Here is a 13,290-nt window from a genome sequence, read left to right on the forward strand (position 1 = left end):
TAAAATTAATTTTTTTATTTTGATAATTTTAATGACCTTGAGTAAACATGACAATATTTTATATAATATATTAATTATATTAATATAATTTATTTCTATATCTATCTATTTAATAACTTTTATTTATAGTATATTTCTTGCTTTGATTTTAGAAAAATAATTAGTTTAGTACATCTCTACTAAAGTAAAAGAACAATGATTTAATGTTATGATTGATTTGCCTATTGTTGCTACTCTTATAACCTAAAGATCACTTGTATTTGCTATTATAATGTGTAGTTGTGATTAATGTAATTCAATAATTGACTCTAAATTGTTGTGATTTATGTAATTAATTTTAAACTTAATAAATTATATAATTTAAAATTTTAATGAACATTATTATCTAGATTTTTTTTTTGATATTATCCAATTTATCGGGATGGCGGGACATTCCGATTTTATTCTGGTCCCGTTCTGACTCTTAACAGGATTGGACGACTTTTGAGATTAGATGAAACACAAGACCAAATTTTAGTCTCGATTTTTTTTTTGGGACGAGACATGGGACGGGAGTATTATGTCTTGTCCCATCCCATAAACACCCTTACTAAACATAATCCTGCACTTGTGATGGTCATGAAACAAAAGAGAATTAATGGGTTGGTTGTCCCTCCATGCGTTTATTTCTAATCAATATGTAGCAAGATTATGTTGAATCATGTTTGGATTTGGACGTGCATCCATATAATTTGGGCTCCCGTTAGAGTTCTCTCAACTCGACATAAGGTAAGCCAATGATACACACCAAATAAAAAACCTTCGTTCCTCTTAAATATAAGATAAAGTATCATATAAGGACCCTGTAGAGTTTTAATAGTAAAGAAAGATCCTGAAAATATGAAATATCACCGTATCCCCTAGATCTATTTGAAAATAAGATTACGGGGGAAAGGACCTAATTACCCTTGCAATGTTTTACAAGTCTTGTTTCAATATAATAACCAAAGCATTTGATCATTAATAAATTATTGTACATAATTAACAAATGAACATTCGTTCATGAATAAATTGCAAAAATTGATAGGCCTAGTTAAATTTTACAAGCCTTATTTCATTATAAACAATAAAGCGTTTGGCTGTTGATAAATTGTTATACGTAATTAACAAACAAATATTTGTTCATAAATAAGTTATAAAATTGATAGGCTTAGTTTAATTTTACAAGTATTGCTTCAGTATAAACAACAAAGCATCTGCTATTGACAAGTTACCATTTGGCTATAAATGAGATACTAAGTTTATCAATTTTTGCAAATTGTTTGTGAACAAATGTTTATTTATTAACTATATATGATAACTTATCAATAGCTGAATTCTTTATTATTTATATTGAGAGCAAGACTAGTAAAAGGCTATAGGGGTAATTAAGTCTTTGCATTTCTAAAATCTTATTTTCAGGCATGTCCCAGGGGTGATGTGATATTAAAACGTTTTTAATGTCCTTTTTCTATATTAAAATGTTGCAGGAGTCTTTAGATGATATTTTTTCAAAAGTCTTTGAGGCTTGGATCATGGGCCCAACTTATGGTTGGGCTTATATTAAGCGTTATTGATAAAGACAGGGCTGGCCTGAATCCGGCCCGGTCCAGAATCATTAGCATATGTGGCGCACAAAACGGTCAGCCCGACAAACTAACCGGACCCGAATCCGTTATGATCCATCGAGTTTCATTTCTCCCCTGAATTTGAATTCGAATGCGCGCTAAGCGCAAAGCTCGTCTCTTCCGTTCATCCAAAACGAAGACCCTGAGCTTCATTCAATATGTCTATCCACGATATCTGGTTTGCCTAGATTGAAAAATTGTATCTGGATCTTGATCTATGGCTTCTGCGAAGGACTGAAGATCAGTCTGGCTGTATGTATCGTCACAACCGACTGAGTAACTGAAAAATCTGAGCTTTTCGGCTTGTTAGGCCGGCATGTTATGAGTGGGACGAGAGGAGGTCATCTTTCATCGACGGAGGCAGGTTTTTGGTGCCTCCATTTCTGATCTGGAGGTAATCGAAAATGTTCTTTTTTCTTCCCCGTGGGTAATTTCAGGAGATAATCGATAACTTGCTTTACAAATTCAGGACGCGAGCTCTTATTCTCTCTCTCCACCACCTTGTCATCTGCGCTTTCCTGCCAATCCTCTGAACAATGTCGGCGATAGAGAAGCTGTTCATTCAGATCTTCGAGAAGAAGAAGCGAATCATTGATCAGGCCCATCGCCAGTGCCATCTATTCGACCAGCACCTTGTCTCTAAACTCCTTATCGATGGAATCATCCCTCCTCCATGGTTGTCCAACCCTATGCTTGCCTCCCTTAACTCAGATCCCAAAGGTAATGCTTCATCTCCTTTCTTAGAAACCATTTCTTCTCTCAATGCCCTTGGCTTGGGCTTATTAAACCTGGCATTAGTGTTTTTAGGATCACAGTATGGACTTGGCAGTCCGGGGATATGTTTCTACCCTCGAGAGTGAAAATTCAACCCTACGTTGACTCTGACAGGACCAACGTGTTTCCAGTATTTCCTTGTTTTATGGTTTTTTCTTTCATTATGAAAATTGAAGGGGCGCTGGGGAGGGCAGAGGTTGCAAATTTTTTACTGGCAACATTTCAATAACTGTGTTTTCATTGTATCGCTTTAAAAATTCGCGATGGTTTTATTTTTCAAGTGTTTTCTTTTGCACTATACTGAGCATTGTCCTCCAAATTACTGTTTGCCAGTAGTACAAAGTAAAGAAAATTATTGTTTTCAACTTATGGCTTTCTAATTCAGCAAGCTAGAACTTTCTACATTTTGTTATTTGTAATTTCAAATCTATGACTTCTCCATTCTGGAAGCCTTAAAACTCCACAATAATGTTATTTTGAGCATTGTCCTCCAAATAACTGTTTCCCAGTAGTACAAAGTGAAGAAAATTATTGTTTTCAACTTATGACTTTCTAATTTAGTAAGCTAGAACTTTCTTCAATTTGTTATTTGTAATTTCAAATCTATGACTTCTCCATGTCTGGAAGCCCTAAAACTCCACAATAATGTTATTTTGAGGTGTCTCATTTTATTTCCAATGTCCTGACATGCTTCAATTTTCCGTTACTGAACGCTACTTCAGTTTTCTATTCTTTCTTGTTTTATTTGTAACGCATGACAGTATCCAGGGGGATTGGATTCATTTATATGCTCCTATTGATACATTAAATTCGAGTAGTGCTTCTCATCTGGTAATATTTTGGCCAGTATGTCTCGGCCAATTTTGTTTAGGGAAATTGAACCCTGATCCATTCAAAATAATTTCTGCACGTGCAGATTTGAATGAAGATGATCTTATATTTGGAGCTCTATTCTCGACAGCACAATCTACAATTCCTATCTCTGATCGTCGTTGCAGTCTGCAGGGCAACGTCGTTGCTACAACTCATGATGATCAGCGTCAAAGTGGTTTGCATGGTGAATTTCATGTTCTAAATAGAGACATCGATGCAGGAGATAGACTTTCAAATTTGCCAGATTGCTCTGTCAATAATGTTGGCCGTTCCTCAATTAGTGCTGCAGAAATGGAATCTGCTGCTATATCTCCTCAAATTCAGATGGAATCAAGAATCCCACAGAGTTACAATGACCCAGCTCTCTCACTGGCAAAGTTGCAAAGATCAAAGTCAAGGCAGAGGGCTCTGGAGCTCCGTCATAGTGCTAAGGCAGCTAAAAGCTGTTTTGGAGATGATAATAATACTAGTGTTTGTGCTGGCGGAAAAACAGGTTCTGCAACTTCTTCCCCACAATTGGGCCGTTTTGAAGGGTCAGGATTGGCGAATGCTTCCAATACCAATATCCAAGGTTGTGCTGCAGAAGAAGTAGAAAGAGGCGAGTGTTTGACTCAGAGAAATGATCAGTCTAATTGTTCTCGACGTGTTACGAGATCTAGAAGCTTAGCACTGAAACTCAACTCTTCGAATGTGGTTAGTTCTTCCGAAGTGGAAGATGGTCCTGAGTCTAATAATGTGATCCAACGATTGGAGCCAATTAATGCCCCTTGTTTTTCAAATGGAAGTTGCGAAGCTAAGGAGACAAATAAAGGAGATTATCAGAGGAGGGTAACGGAAAACAATGCTTTTAGTAAGAGAGTAACGAGATCTAGAAGTACCAGCCAAACAAAATGCGACAATGAATTGTTGGAGCTTGAAAGTGCCTTGGCTGGAGGTAATGGAGTCGAACTCCTGGATTCTTTGCAACCAGTAGTTAACGGTGGACTAACATTGATTAGCAAAACCCGTGATCATGAAAATGAATGTCAGAGGAAAGCAACCAAAGATGGCGACTGCTGCAGTGACAAACAAGAAAGCAATGTTAAGATTAGAAGATTGCCTGGAAGTTTTTGCCAGTCACCTATTGAAGATGTTTTTATGCATGGTGGTTCGTTAAAGTCAATCGGGAAATCAATTCAATCACCTCAACCTTCAGTTTCACAGCATTCACAGCTTCCTGCAATGGCTGTTGTTGGTTCCTTCCGTTGTGAGGAGGATCCAGATTTATGTGCGTTAAAAGTGAAGACTAATGAAGGAAAATCGAAGTCAGTCAGCAACATTTTTGTTGATAGAAGTTCTACCTGCTCTCATTCTACTGCTTCTAATAGATATCCTGAGTTAGAGGGTACTGAAATTGTTGCTGGAAGAACCTCTACAAGTGAAAAGGATTGCAAATTTGATACCGAAATTGCAGCAGCAGCTTCTTGTGGAAATACAAGGGCTGTGGCTACCTCCACAACTGAAGGATCATTGAGGCCTGTGAATTCTTCCTATTTAGATAGCAGAAATTCGGGGCGTAGACCTTCAACTTTGAACAAGTCTTTGCTTGAGAAATCATTGCGTGCTGAAACAGTTGTGGCCAAGAAATCCATGGACACTCGAGAAAATATAATATCAGGTGCCAATGTCACTCATAATATTGATGACAGATCTGCTGGAACTTTAACCAAAGTTGCTGCAGAGTTTGACGTTTTGGTTGATAAACATAATGCTAGCTTAGGATCTTCCCCTAAAGTTGGATTGGACGTTTCAGTCTCAAGGCCGCCGCCCTCTAATTTTGTATTGTCTGTGAAGCCCAAACAACTTGATTTTGATAATGTTGCAGAATTGAGTATGAATGGAATTCCTGGTGCTGATCAAAAAGCAGGACAGGACGTACCGCCAGATAAAGGAACTTTGACCATGTTAGAACCAGGATGTTTGGATAACAAATTAACATCTCGTGTATTCCATGAGAAGTGCAACTTTTCCATGGATACGCAATTGCTAGTCAGGCAGGAAGTTACGGTCAGAGAAGACGGACCTCAAATGAAATCTTGTGAAAGCCATTTAGAGGAGATTGATGCAGCCGGGAAACCGCGAAATGTCATGACATCCAAATCACAGTCATTTGTGGTTCAGGAGTCATGTCCTCATACTTCCATAGGAAGTCAGAACTTACCTTCCTCAACGAACCGCAAAATTCCATCACAAACTGCTGGTCAAAATTCATCAGGAAGTTCCTCAAAGGAAGCTATGGCAACCAAACTTTCTTCAGAAAACATTTACGGGGGAGGTGATGAATGTGGTTCTAGAATAATGGAGGACACTTGTTCTACAGCAGTTAAAGACAGTGATCTGCTTGGAAATGCAGCTCAATCTGTTAACAATCTTGCAGTTGGGTCTGCAGCTGCCATGGGTGAATCGAACATTTCTTTGACAAACCCGGTCGCAAGTTCTGGCGTTTGCTTACATCAAAATAATAGCTTATCGGGAGGGAAGTGGATCAATGATGAAAAGGATGTTGGTTTTTCAAAAAAATTCCAGATTGTGAAAAATTCCACAGGGAGTGTTGCCTCTGATATGGAGCATTCTTGTCCTCAACATAAGAGAAGAAAGACTGAGAGTCATGCAGAGAGATCTCTAACTTCCTCTCCTAGCCATCTGGAAAAGCTACATGGATCTAATAACACCAGGTTGGTGAGTGGGAACTTCAATATTAAAGAAGATAACCGAGAGGCCAGCATAGAAGTTCAATATTTGACATCTCATCAAGAGGATATGGAAAATTCGCATGTCAATGACAGTACAGCTGAAGAAATGCAAAATACCAAGGGATACAACATAATCGAGGGGTCATCCCTTGATGTAAGTTCGGACCAGGTACCTAATTTTCTGTCTTACACTCTAAAATTATTGAGATTAAATTTGAACGATTTTCTTTTCCATGGATCAGCGTTGAGTCCGAGTCTTCTGTATATGTTGCAATAGTGAAAGTTGATGTCAGACTAAGCGCCACTATATGGCATTTAAAATCTTTCTACTTTTTAGACAATAATTATCAAGCAGCGTGCTTTGGCATAGACATAAATAGAATTATTTTGATGGACAACCGCATTTGTTTTAGAAAATCAATATATTATAATAAAATCAAATAGATTGATATTCTAGATGTATAATATTGTTCATTTAACTTAAATTTTTTGGGTTGGAGTGTCTATTAATAGTCTTTTTCTAGGTGCATAAATAGATCTATTTTGATGGAAACCAAAATGTTTTCCGTCCTTGTTGTATGCGATGATATTTCAGAGAGCAAGAAAAGTTCAGAAATAATCGGACTGTTGAGAAAACTGAGATTGCAGAAGTTTGTTCTTAGAATCAGTTAACCGGTTGAGCAAGAATAAATATTAGAGCCAGGGAAGGAAGAACCGAGAAGAGAAAGCTCAATAACCTACAAGTCAAATATAGAAATTCAATTGGGACAGTAGAATAGCGTTCTTTTTCAAGGGAAAAAAATGGTAATGATATATTTTATTATGTGAAGAGCACCCAATATCTTAAAATATTAATTGGAGCAATTTTGCATCTTAAAATATTAATTGGAGCAATTTTACCTTTGAGGTAATTAAAACGGAACATTTTTATCTATCAAATTTCCAATGTTGTTTTATAGAAAATGCTATTTAATAACTCCAATGTTGACTATTAGGGAATTTAATAGCCAAAAAAAAAATCTTTGTTTTAATTATTTTGATGATAAAATTGTTTTCACTAATAATCTAGAGTGCTTCAGAGGCAGGTTTCAAGTAATCCTTGATCAAATAGGAAACAGCCGCCTTCAATATTTAAAGTTTACTCCTTCATTTTTTTTCGTCTTTCAATAGTTTATATGTATCTCTATGTAGTATTAATTTCCTTATTCTCATCACTATCAATGTTATACTCCGAACTGTTTTCTTTCTGTTTGGCTATTTTGCTTTGGGGATACCCCAACTTGTACTTTTGGTTTTCGAGCCTTCATGCCTTAGATTTATGAAAATTTGTTGACAGTTGATGAAAAAGCATTTCAAGAATATTATGTGTTAGCTTCGTTTCCATGAAATCTTGTTTCCTATTCTTGGACTATTCAACAAGAAAAATGACAACATCACCTGCAATAATGTTTAGTAGGGTTGGTCTTATTCCCGAAATATGAAGGTGTTTAGAGCATGATCTGAATACCGATATACCTTTCAGGTATTAATGGAAGTAAGGACTGGATAGTGAACTTATAGATTTTAATGCAATCCATGGCTGTTAGCTTTGATTAAACTTTGGCCAATCGCTGTGTTTGCATGGCATCAGTCTTTTAATAAGCTAGTTGCATGTATTCACAAACAAGGTTGCATAGGGCAAGAATGACATCAGCAACTGAACCCCTAAAATTTCTGCAAACGTTTCCTGTCCGCTTTCTCTAGTAACAACTATTAAAATGATTTTCGTGTCAGCAGAAAATGAACTTGGATGGAAGGGACAGAAGTGGCAACACTCTTCTTTCTTTTACTTCAAACGGATTAGGAGAATCCGTTGTACCTTGTTTGACTGAACAGGGCTCTAGCAACTCTTACTATTGTTTGACGGCGCAGAAGTTACTGACAAATTCATGTGGTTTTGGCATTGGCTCAAGCAAGCGGTGCACCGCAGGCAAGAACCTGGATGCAGAAGGAAGCAGTTCGGGAAGGATTTATCCGGAAGAGACTGCTATGCTCTTAGAAGGTTCATCTGTTTCTCAAGGGATCCAACATTCGGATCTGATTGGTGCAAATGAAACTGTACCCGAGATGGAAGGTTTCATTATCCAACCAGATAAGGCAAGGCCGTGCACTGACGGAGATCAGATTGAATTAGAAAAGTTGAACTTGTCAAGTGATACAGATGAATATGCCTCCATTTTGAAGCGCCTTGGCAGTTCTACTTTCTTGCATTCTCCGTTGTGCTCTTCTTCTAACCCATATAGATTACACAAGATACCGGACCTTTATCGGTCTTTACCAAATGGACTTGTCGAAGGCATGATGGATATGAGGACTTCCCTTCCTGTAAATAGTGAGAGTGGAAAGTCGTTTTCTGATTGCCTACCGAATTGCAAAACTCAATCAACTTGGGACATCAAGAAAGCTTGTGTTTCTCCAATTCAAACTCTATGGGATAGAATTAATTCGAAGTATGGCAGTTCAGGGAAACGGGAAAGTTCAATACCGGAGCTGCCCTGTATTGATGAAGAAAATGAGGCTGCGGATGAAATAGCCACTACTTTCCAAAATAGAATTCGACCAGAAAGGACGACTGTCTCAATCACGAGAGAACCACTTGCGGAAATTACGGATAATGCAAAGCCTTCATTTGTTTCTCAAGATGATATATTGGCTGAAGGATGTGGCCTTGATTCGGTGGCCAGAGAGTTCAGCTTCTGTGGCACTAACAATCAGGAAAAACAGAAACTTGAAAAAGGTAGTGCCGGCAGGAGAAGATTCACCGGTAAGGGGAAGGAGAACCAGAATTTATCCCGAGGAGCAAGTCATGCTAGGAGGACCGCTGAATCGCTTCGCAATAGATCCAGTAGGCCCAAGTTGTCTGGCAAAAATAGCATGAACAAAGGTCCCACTTATCCCGGTGGGAAGTCTTCGTGCAGCAATATTGTATCCAACGTCACATCCTTCATTCCTCTTGTACAACAGAAACAAGCAGCAGAAGTTATTACAGGTAATTAATCTTGTTTAGTTCATTTACGTACAGGATGAAGTTTACAATTCGTCCATCGCCAGGATCTGCTTCTTGAGGCTTGAATTTCAGCATGCACACTTGCATGAGATTTGGGACGTAAATATTTTTTATTTCGTAATGCTTCGGCACTTACAGTGTATCCATTTTTCTATCTCATCATCCTGTGCCATCAGCTATCGTTTTGGTACATTATATTAGCTTTTTTGTAGTCTACGAAATTTCTTTTCATATTTTTGTTTGACTTTTATACTGTGCCATTTTTTATATCTTCATCTTTTTCTTCTTCCTCCTTCTCCATCTTGTCTTCTTTTTATCGTTCTCAGTCCTTCTTCTCCTTCTTTGCCATTACTTCTTCTCTTTTTGGATCAACAATTTCAGTCTTTTTCCCCCAACGGAGGTTTAGTGAGTAGAACCCCGTTTCAGTTAAAAAAAAAAAAAAATTCATACAAACCGGTAGAGCCAGTCGAACCGTCAGCTTGACTGGTTTAGGCCAGTTTTTCATCGGTATGTCCGCTTGCTTTTGCATCTGTTTTTGCATAGTTCCGGAGGGGACATTATGACCGGTTCCTAGTCCAACATTGGTTTTTATTTATATTGATATTGATATCTTTGTCATATCCAAGTCTTAAGCTTCTGCTATATTGACTATGGGTACTTTGTTTTTTTCACCACCTAAATATGCATACATGTTTCGGTGCGTCGTGGATAGTGGCTACATCCTTTAAAATGTTACAGTTAAGGTTATCATCTATCATGGCCCATGGGTATGGTCGACCGTTTGGTATTTTTCTTTTATGACCGTATTATTATTTGTGAACATTTAGGGAAGAGGGACATTAAAGTTAAAGCCCTTGAGGCTGCTGAGGCTGCAAAGCGTATCGCTGAAAAGAAAGAGAATGAACGTAAGATGAAAAAAGAAGCATTGAGACTTGAACGGGAAAGAATGGAGCAAGACAACAAAAGACAACTGGAGCTGCAGAACAGAAAGAAAGAGGAGGAACGAAAGAAACGGGAGGCAGAAATAGCGGCAAAGAAGAGACAGAGGGAAGAAGAAGAAAGAATCGAGAAAGAAAGAAAAAGAAAGCGTGTTGAGGAAGCAAAACAGAGAGAGGAAGAAGAAAGAAATGAGAAAGAGAGAAAAAGGAAGCGTGTTGAGGAAGCAAGGAGGAAGCACCAAGAGCGTGAGAAGATATGTGCTAAGAAAGAAGAAAAAGGAACAAAATGCTGTGATGCTGTAAAATGCTGCTTTCTTATTGCACATTTCTCTTTTCCTTTATCGTTTAACGTAAAAATGCTAATACTGTCATTCTGCTGCAGGTCGATGGAAAAAATGAAAGCAAGGAATGTACAGATGGAAGGGAAAAATGCAAGAACTTGGAAAATGATAGAGAAGGCAACATGAACCTTCCATTGGCTGAAACTCCTACTAGCAAGAACCCATCGGTTGATGAAACAAAAGAAAGCGAAACTAATAAAGAAATGGTAACATCTGTGGTTGACTTTCTCAAATAAAGCCTGGCATTTTCAGTGATTTCACAGTACTTAGGTATTAGTCCAGTAACTATTTTCCTTCCAATACAAACACCGAGAAAAAAAATGGATGAAAAGGGTATCTCTTTGGTCTCAGTATTCCTGACAATGCATGATACTTTTCCTCAAAGTTGAAGCATTTGCCCAAGTCTGAACTTTCTGAAATCATACCCTGTCGAAATTGTATGAGTTCTATAATCATCATGAAATCATATTTCTCTACAGGTAATTGGCCATACTATCAAACGAACTGGAAAGGATGATTTGATCATCCAAAACACGATTGAAGAGCAATCATACGACATTTCTCCATACAAAGGTTCGGATGATGAAGAAGAAGACGATGATGATAGTGCAGATACCGATAAATTTGTCCCCTCATGGGCAAGGTTTGTGAGTCCCTCCATTAAGCACCTTATTAATTGCCTACCGTCACTTGGTGATGATTTGTTCGGGTTTGAAACCCTCATGGAGAAAGTGACATTCACAATTCAAATTGAATCTAGGAGAATAAATTTAGCAAAAGCTTCAATCACTTGTAAAGCATGCAAATGCGATTATCAGTTCTAGAACTTGCTTAATATCTAAGATGATTGCACATGTCATGTAATCTCGTTATTGATGTTTCGAATATCCACATGCCTAATTATACTTGAGAGTCAATCTGCCTTTTGCAGTAAGCAACGCCTGTACGTGGCAGTTTCTTCCCAGAGATTGGTTGATCCAGAAACCATATTTCCTCTTCAAAGCTTTTGTAATATTTCAGAAGGTAAACTGTTCATAGACGTTACAAGTTTATGGAATAACCACTGTCCCTGTTCTAAGCTATACTCGCCTTCTTTTTTAGTTCTCCTGCCTCGAAGACTTCAAGGTAAGTAGGGATTTCAGCAATTAGTGATTGTTTTCTTCTTGATCTCCAAAGGAGGCCCAGATAGATGTACAGTAAGAGAAGCACATTATGATGAGCGAGAAAGGTATTGAACGAGGTAGGGATTTCATGCTCTTTCTAGATACTCGTGGAAAGAGATGAAGGCACCAGGCGGTCACAGGTACACCATGCAGGACCCTTACTTTGATATGAGGTTTCTTGTTTCTCAACAATTCCTAGCATTGTTGATTTGGAGTGACCTGAAATGTGCCACGGTGCTTTTGGTTTATTGGTTTATTGTGAAATCATGAAATTAGTTTAGAGGTCTGATGCATATTGAAGTCCTTTTTTGTGCAAACAAAATGAGAAGGTAGCAGTATATAAATAGTAGGTTAAATTGCAAATATTGTATGGATGAGTTGTATGTCCTACTCCTAACTTCTGAAATTTTTTATCTTTAATGTTTCAAATTCCATAGCTTAATGTTTATGTCCTTAACTCTGGCTTTCTTAGTGAATGATTTGGAAGGAGTTTTTCATGATTATTGTCTTATAACCTCCAAAATATTATATATCACACTGTTATATTATTCCCTTGTAACCTTAAAGTTAGACTTTAATGATTGAAAATCTCTAAATAAAGGTCATATACAAAGCATTTAGTGTTCAAGTAAATATTCCCTCCTTCAAGTGAAAGGCATTTTTAATCTTTCAATGTATAGTTATTATTTTTTTTTAAAATGTCTGTATTGAATAAATTAATTTATATTTATTTTAAGGTGAAACATTCTATTAAGTAAGAGTAAATATGAAAATATAATATTAGTTTAAAGATATATAATTATTTTATTGAAATGTGAGATTCAATTAAAAATATCTTATATTTTTTTATAGATTACTCTCCCCCCTACCCTTCAATCCTTCTTATCTTGAATTTATAAGACCTTTTTTCTGTTCCATCTTAAAAATATAAAATGTCCTAATTTCTTTTTAATCAAAATTTTAAAAAGAGCAGGAAAAGTGTAAAGTGGTATAAAGAAATGTTTTTTCACAACTCGAACAAAATTGCCTTAAATATGATGACACATATTTGCAATCTTAATGCATTTTCAGTCATATTATTATGCATGGTATTTAATGTTTATTATAGATGATTTTGTTTTACTGAACCAAAATTAATCATATTTCTACCATTTAATTATAAACGTGTAATTTGAAAATCCTAAAAGATTAATATTTAATATCCTTAAATTTCAGTCATAATTTTTCATTTTCGAATTCAGCTACCTTCTAGCCAATTTGAGTGATTATACTTAAAATATCTTTAGCCCAGAGGATATCCCATCATAAAAGCAACACAATACCAATGATTCATCAGTCGACTTTCCTGGCCAGCAAACACACCTCTGAGTGGTGACCCTCTTTTTCTACTATACAATGTGTACTTTTAATATTTAAACAGAAAAGTGATGAAGATGAACCACTGAAGCCTTCGTGATTCAAGCGATGTAATAAGACAAAATAGATATATCACTCAAATTCAATCAAAAGCATTAATATTGTACAATACTCAATACAAAGATGAATCTTCTTCAAAGTGAAGATGGGTTTCTTCTCAGCTCACAAATGAGAATATGTGAATCTGCAAATTGAGGACGATGATCTAGTAAAAGTACAGCCAATGAAGGGCATAGTTTACGGATCCAGAGAGACACACATAAATTAATATATGTGTTCAGAAGAATACAAAATCGTGACGTGTGGACCAACCTGAGATTGTCGTTTTTAAGATTGAGAAGACACAAGAACCAAACCATTC

The 13,290-nt window shown here is 36.8% G+C and overlaps 1 protein-coding gene across 2 annotated transcripts; it reads left to right on the forward strand.

Moving 5' to 3' along the window:
- The first annotated feature begins 1,773 nt into the window (after positions 1 to 1,773).
- LOC129288421 (uncharacterized) lies at positions 1,774 to 11,955 on the forward strand. Of its 2 annotated transcripts, none has more exons than XM_054924978.1 (9): positions 1,774 to 2,040; positions 2,116 to 2,366; positions 3,337 to 6,194; positions 7,802 to 9,053; positions 9,899 to 10,308; positions 10,392 to 10,556; positions 10,830 to 10,993; positions 11,282 to 11,373; positions 11,452 to 11,955. In XM_054924978.1, exons 2-9 carry the CDS (start codon positions 2,183 to 2,185, stop codon positions 11,481 to 11,483), a joined length of 5,157 nt encoding a protein of 1,718 aa, XP_054780953.1. In that variant the 5' UTR covers positions 1,774 to 2,040; positions 2,116 to 2,182; the 3' UTR covers positions 11,484 to 11,955. The 2 variants fall into 2 exon arrangements, with proteins under 2 accessions (XP_054780953.1, XP_054780962.1); XM_054924987.1 differs by having other exon boundaries at positions 3,337 to 6,179.
- The last annotated feature ends 1,335 nt before the right edge of the window (positions 11,956 to 13,290 follow it).

Source organism: Prosopis cineraria, unplaced genomic scaffold (genome assembly GCF_029017545.1).
Source record: "Prosopis cineraria cultivar Desert tree isolate PC_DT_omini unplaced genomic scaffold, ASM2901754v1 PC1, whole genome shotgun sequence".
In the NCBI taxonomy this organism is placed as follows: Eukaryota; Viridiplantae; Streptophyta; class Magnoliopsida; order Fabales; family Fabaceae; genus Prosopis; species Prosopis cineraria.

Excerpts from the sequence above, each read along its gene's own strand:
- LOC129288421 (XM_054924978.1), top strand. The coding sequence starts at position 2,183 with ATGTCGGCGATAGAGAAGCTGTTCATTCAGATCTTCGAGAAGAAGAAG. Across the intron at positions 9,054-9,898 it reads AGCAGCAGAAGTTATTACAG|GGAAGAGGGACATTAAAGTT; the intron begins GTAATTAATCTT and ends GTGAACATTTAG. Across the intron at positions 10,309-10,391 it reads GAACAAAATGCTGTGATGCT|GTCGATGGAAAAAATGAAAG; the intron begins GTAAAATGCTGC and ends ATTCTGCTGCAG.